Source organism: Bacillus rossius (assembly GCF_032445375.1).
Source record: "Bacillus rossius redtenbacheri isolate Brsri chromosome 4 unlocalized genomic scaffold, Brsri_v3 Brsri_v3_scf4_1, whole genome shotgun sequence".
Classification (NCBI taxonomy): domain Eukaryota; kingdom Metazoa; phylum Arthropoda; class Insecta; order Phasmatodea; family Bacillidae; genus Bacillus; species Bacillus rossius.
Genome location: NW_026962010.1, coordinates 956,603 through 963,348, shown reverse-complemented (window position 1 = coordinate 963,348; position 6,746 = coordinate 956,603). Strand labels below are relative to the sequence as shown.

At 33.9% G+C, this 6,746-nt stretch overlaps 1 protein-coding gene across 2 annotated transcripts in view; it reads right to left on the bottom strand.

Annotated features, from left to right (window-relative positions):
* Positions 1-2,698: 2,698 nt before the first annotated feature.
* The window catches only part of LOC134541664 (AH receptor-interacting protein), a 29,994-nt gene continuing 25,946 nt past the window's right edge, over positions 2,699-6,746 (bottom strand). Inside the window, exons 5-7 of one of the 2 annotated variants that reach the window (XR_010076675.1) lie at positions 5,468-5,610; positions 3,571-3,919; positions 2,699-2,879 (exon numbers count right to left, since the gene is read on the bottom strand). Coding sequence is in view for 1 of the 2 variants with exons in the window: in XM_063385271.1 (XP_063241341.1) it covers positions 3,717-3,919; positions 5,468-5,610 (346 nt within the window). In the remaining variant the exon portion in view is untranslated. Of the gene's footprint in view, positions 3,920-5,467; positions 5,611-6,746 lie in introns of both variants that reach the window. The other variant, XM_063385271.1, reaches the window with a different exon arrangement.

The window sequence follows — 6,746 nt, the reverse complement described above, 5'->3', positions numbered from 1 at the left end:
TATACAAATGCCTACATGGAAAAGGTGTATGTTCCAGTGAACAAGATGGATTTTTGGAACCAAATCACCACATGGCTTACAATGTATGATGGAGACCCTGACAGAAACTACTAAAATTTGTAATTATCATCATTAAGCTTTAGACTCAGATTATTACATTGTCAGACCTTAAATAAATATCCATTTTCAGTGCATTTTGTATATTTTCAATTTTGTTAAACACATTTACTGCTAAAGTCATTTTTTGTATAGTTTTTTCTATCTAAAAAATTTAACTTTAAGGATGTGTTTCCTTTTTGAAGTTAGCGGTTCATTTACTGTACAGTATATGTACATATGTATTTTAATACTTTAAATATCAATTCATAGTAACATCATAATTTTACAGGTTAAGAATAGTAATAAAAATACAGTATATCACCACACTGGGCTACATTTCCTTCAATGATAATGTGCCTGTCATTTTTAAAGGAAGAATGCATTGTAAAATCCAGGAGCTGGAGCTACAGCGATAGTGTTCCCAATGGCATTTTGGATTTGGTGTTTCACATCTCCACCTATAATGGCCAGGGTGTAGAGATGGTTCATAAACTACATAATCCTAAAATCAACGTATCCAAGGTTGGATTCAAACTCATAAGCCCAGACTTATTAGCACTTAAGTAGTCACAAATGCTGATCTCTTGGAGCAATAAAGCACAGCTACTTGTAAAAAAATGTTTTGCAATCAACTTTAAGAAGGAATCAAAATGACAATGACAATTCTTTTTAACACTTAATTTATTGGGTTTTTTTTATAAGTTCATAGCACACAACAGTACACATTTGATAATGTTATGGAACAATACTGCCAAAATAATACTTTTGTGAACACAATGCAATATTTATTAATAGATTTCTGGTAAATTTGAATAATCAATATATGTAATATTCTCCTTTGGATAATCTCCGGGATCTATATAGGAAAAAATATAAATTGGCTCACAAATAGATAATAAAGGATAAACAAACTATTGTTATGATCAAGAAAAGCATGATTGGCCTAGCTATAAATTTGTCTTATGATTTGTGCACAGTGAAGAGACTATGTTAGTCATAAAACAACCTTCTTTGTGTGATAACCATACTTCTACACTAATGTTCCACAGTAAAGTTATAACATTATAAATTGTGCATAAAATTAAAATATTTTAAAACAAAACTCTCTTAAAAGCTAATGGTAACATTGTATAAATATAAATGCATTTAAGTACATAAACTACACAAAAAGAAACAACAAAAAAAAACTATGTTATGATTTAGTTACATCAAAAAATATATATATAAACTCTCAAACAATATTAAACAATAATGGAGTTTTCATTAACTGAATACTTACAAACTTTAATACTGCAAATGCATAGGAGTTAAAAATCCTTGTCATGCTTCTTAAGGTATGCCCATCCGTATATAAAAAAAAAGCGTGGATGGCTGCAAATTCAGCACACGTAGATTCCTTGAAGCAAGCAATGTTAGATACAGACGAGTTCAACAACAAACATAATAATCTTCCAGTGATTTTTTTTCTGTGTAATTTCCAAACTGTTTAGATGGTTGCCATTTATTATTAATCATGAATTAGGTGAAACTATTAAATGCAATAAAAGAAGAACATAGTACTGTTTCTGACTTTCAAATATATACAATAAACATTTTTTTTTTCTTTCTTTTAATAATAGTTATGTAATGCATCCTAAACTTTTGCACTGAATTAGCATTACTTTTTTTACAAGTCACAATATCCATAGCCAGAATCATGTTTATCAGTGAATTAGATACAAAGAAAGAATACATAATCATTCTGAAATATTAATATTTTTACATCCTACATCTAAATATTGACAGCAATTATTACATTATCATTATAGCTAATGTGAACATTTTAGATCTTTGCAGTCAAAATAACATTAAAATATTAAACTTATTTGCAGTCAAACATTGTCAGTTGTGTTAACTAAAACAGGCTACGTTTATGTTGAATTTTGTTTGTTTTGACTGGAATTACTTGCAAATCATCTCCAAAATGTTCGGGGAGGTCAAAATGCACTATCTAAACTCACTCGTGGAATGAAATACACACTAAGTCTAGGTTACAAGAATTATTTATAGACAATTTATAAAATATAATTTCTTAATTTTACTCTTTTAAAGATATATTTTTACTTTGTACTTTACTATACATATATTTTTTGTAAGCGCTTGTTGAAGGTCTGGTAATCAGTGTGCGAAGAATGACTTTATTTGGGAGCAAAGTTGAATATTTGTTGAATATATTTCCTCATTCAAATCCAGTTCTATTTGTTCAATACACTATGAAATGTGTATAAGTTTAGGGTAATTATGTTAAATTTACTTAATTGTTCACTATAGAAAACATTTTAAAATTAAGTGATATTTTAACATTATGTGAAAAAGGTAAATTTTTAAAAAGTCCTAGTCAAGATAGTCAAACTAACAAAAATATCAAAAAAAGTCATAAATTCGTGTGCATCATGTAGTACTGTCGGTTTGCTTACAAAGAAGTAGGCTACATAATTTATTTTATCTGTAACAGTAGAACATCTATAGTTTTAATTCATGAACAAAGTTTTTCAACCATTAGTACCTGAAACTTAGTTTTATATGGTCACACTTGTCAAACTTCCAATAAAACACACAGTAAATTCACAAAACTATTTAAATCTCTGAATGAACCAAATACATTGCTGCATCTCAACAGTGAGGCATGGCTTGGCAAAATTATAATTGGTTAACAAATCACTGTTGCATGTAAAGATAGTGTGATAACAGGGTGCGTTCCAAAAGTGTTCGCACATTGCGCTGCTCCGTCCTTATTTAGGCTGAAAGAAAACAAGACACTCAAGAGATTAAAATATTAATAAAATTACAAATTATATTAATTAAAATATTATTTTAGGGTTGAGTGGCACAGACTTAACTCGCCTCTTGTGGGGCGTACAAACACACAAACACACACTCATTGGCGGGAGGAAAGAGTGTCAGAAGCAGGGCGAAGCACCATTGTGCGTCAGGAGGGTGTAGCCTCAGTCCACGTCAACCTACAGGCCATCTAGTATACTTACATCTCACGTGAAAGCATAGGTGTAAAAAAAAAATTCTGTTAGTAATGTTGATAGCCTTCGTACATGCTCAGAGTAGTACCATTTTAATTCTTTCACCCCAGCCATAAGATTCTGCTGATGGGGCAGAACTTTATCCCACAACCAAGAATACTGACTATATTCACTGGTAGAAGGACTACTACATAGAAAAGAAAAGCTTAATCAGCCATACGTAAATCAAGAAATTAATTTCCAGACTCTGTACACACACACATACACAAACACTACTCAACAAGAAAGCCACATATATTATCTTGAAATAAAGCTTTAGAAACACCAAGAAGTTAAAATAAAAAAAATTGGAGTAGCTTCCAATACACAGATATACATTTAAAAGCATACGCCCACATAACAAATAATACTAACAAATTTATTTTAGTGTAAAATATTCAATATTAATAATACTTACTCTTTTATTCAATTTGATACAGTTGCTTTAAAAAAAATGTTTTAAAATCCAGCACCTCAACAACTTATAACAGTTAAACAAAAAACCTTGAATCAACATCTTTTTTTTTTTAATCTAGAAAAGGCATTTAAGGCTTTGCGTGACATTTAAAACATTTTTCCTTTAAACTTTTGTTTATCTTCCTCATATTTCTTGTGTTCCAAATCTTCTAGAAGCTTGAGTTCCTTGTGCACGACCAACGATAAGGACGGGTCGAGTTCCAGCACCCTCAGGAAGTCAACACGAGCCTCGGCGGGATTCCACGCTCTCACGTGAGCTTTCGCTCTTCGGAACAATGCCTTCACGTTATCTGAAAATACAGGCGCTGATGAGTACTCGACAGAAGGTATGCGGTAACAGTAAAGCTGTGCTTTTACGGAAGGTTGGGGGTAAAAAAACTGTTCCTTAGTTATCTATGAGATTTTTATGGAATCTGGAAACTTTCAGTTACAACACCTGTTCCTGATTGCAAACCAACTGAACTATCTATTCCTTTGACATGTTTCTCCATGTCACTGCCCAAGTCGGCATGATTGTACATTATCATTATAGCTAATCATACATAACATTTACTAATGATACTAACCTGATACAGAAGAATTTCATACACAGCAAACAAATAGCATCTTTTTATAACACTACTTTTATGAATTATATACACAAAACTTAATTTTAAATTTTTCTTCTGCATGAACATTATCACGCAACTACAACGTAGCTGTTCTTTCTGTAAGCATGCGATTTCCTGCTGCCTTTCGGAACAATAAAAGTGAGGAATATGACAAAGTGACAAAAAAAAATTGCATAGTGTGTACATTATTATATCTGCAGCTTCACTAAATATATCTATTAATTTCTGATTATGTACTTTTTGAATTGAAAAAGTCTTTGTTTGTAAAATTTAACTCTATTCATACAAAAATGTGTTCATTTACAATGTAGATAATATATATCAAGATCAATTTACTTAGCACCAAGATACGTTTTAAGTCTAATTACCTGAAAAATATGTTTTGCACAATGAATTACAAATATAGTTATAAAAGTTATAGTGAAAATATATGTAAATAAATAGTTTTGTTTATAGTAATTTTGGCACACATAATTCTAACTTCTTTGCCTGCATTTCCAGTTCAAACAGCATATGCAAGTGTAACTGAAAGGTGGCAAAGCACACCTACACAATTTATTTATCTCAAAGAGAAACAGTTGTGTGTCTGAATATTCGAATGGTGTAACCCCTTCTTTCCCCCAACCTGGTAAGAAGTATACAATTGATAAAGGCCTATACATGATGATAAAAGCATACAATCACAATAAAATAAACAAAACTTAACACACAATTTAATTTTTGAACTTCAAAAAAAATTCTTTTTAAAGTAACAACAAAGGTATGTACTTAAAAAGAACATAAATGCTTGAGTTTAATTTTTGATTCACAAAAAAAAAATTACTTCAGACATATTTATCAAAAATATTGTTTCTTATTTAATGAATACCAATTTAATAGCAATAATTAAGATTTAGTGAAAAAGTATTAGCAAACCTTTTATCATCTATGATAACAGCAGCACAATTTCAAAAACAAAATTGAGCTAAAATAACCATAAAATCCTGTCAGCACAGAAGCTCCAGGTTACCAACATCCAAAATTATCATGGGCACCAAACCACTTGAATACCAGATTTGTGCTCAAGAATGTGAGTCAAGTTGGAGTTTGGGCTCCAAAGTGTGACCCCCAACCACACAAAACTCAAACTATAGTGATCATGCCTCCACAGATGCACCCGGCTTAAGCTATTGCTAATCGGAACACTACTTTTCTTTAAAACATACACACTTAAAAAGTTAGGCTTACCTTTCTCAGTCTTCAGCACAGCAGAACAATGCTCAATGACGGCGTAATAGTCTCCCTGCTGAAACTTGCATTGTGCATAATTAAGTAACAAAGGCCTCTTCTTTTCATCTAAGTCGAGCCACTCTTTATCCCCTGGCTTTTCACTGTCAACATTAATTTTTTTTCTCACTTATTTGAGAGAAGCAACATTACAATATTACTACTTATACTACCACTACAACTACTTCTACAACAATTACTACTACTACATTCTGGGAACACCTGAACAAGAGAGCGGACAAGGCGGGCAGAGTTGTAGCTAACCTGTCCAGGATAATGCTTAACACGAGCGGTCCGAGATACACCAAGCGACGTCTACTGCTGAGCACGGTGCACTCCATAATGCTGTATGGCGCTGAAGTCTGGGCCGATCAACTACGTCATGCAAGTTATAGAAGCAAGCTGGCTTCCAGACAGAGGCGAGCTGCCCTCGGAGTTGCCTGCGCGTGCCGGACAGTACCCGAAGCAGCCGTACTGGTCATCGCGAAGACCCTGCCGATCGATTTAATGGCGAACGAACGGGAACAACTCCACCAACACTGGGTGGCAAAGACGCTGGGTGAGGAAACCAAGAAGGCAGAAAGAGACCGCACTATCAACAAGAGGCAACAACGGTGGCAAACCGGCACGACTGGCAGATGGGCAGCAGAGCTCATCCCTGACCTGACGGTGTGGGCAAATGCGAACACGCGGAGACAAATTTCTACCTGACACAGTTTCACACCGGACGCGGGTTGTTTAACCAGTATCTCCATCGGACGGGACCTACGAGGAGCCCACTATGTTCGTACTGTGTGGGGGAAGTAGATGATGCCCATCATACGTTGGACAGTAGAAAAGAACAAGACTTGGGAAGCCATTGGGATTGCACCAAACCCCAGCAACATCATAGCTCTCATGGCAAGTTCCGAGACCAATTGGAAGGCTGTAACGCGATTTGCGGAGGACATCCTGAAGGCCAAAAAAGCTGAGGAATAAGCAATGGCGGGCGCTTAACAACGTATCTAGGGTCAGACTGAAGTAATGTGAAAGTGGTTTTCGGTCTGGCCCCCTTTCCACAGGAAGGGCAGTAAGAGGTTGTATTATAGTGGGTAAAAATACCACACTACCAACATCATATTCCAATTTTCATCTTTGTTGGTATCTTTTGAAGATTTTTCTACCTGTATATAAAAAAACTATTACTACTATTCAGAAATGAACAGAGATTTTCAAGTGCATCATAATTGAATTATATATT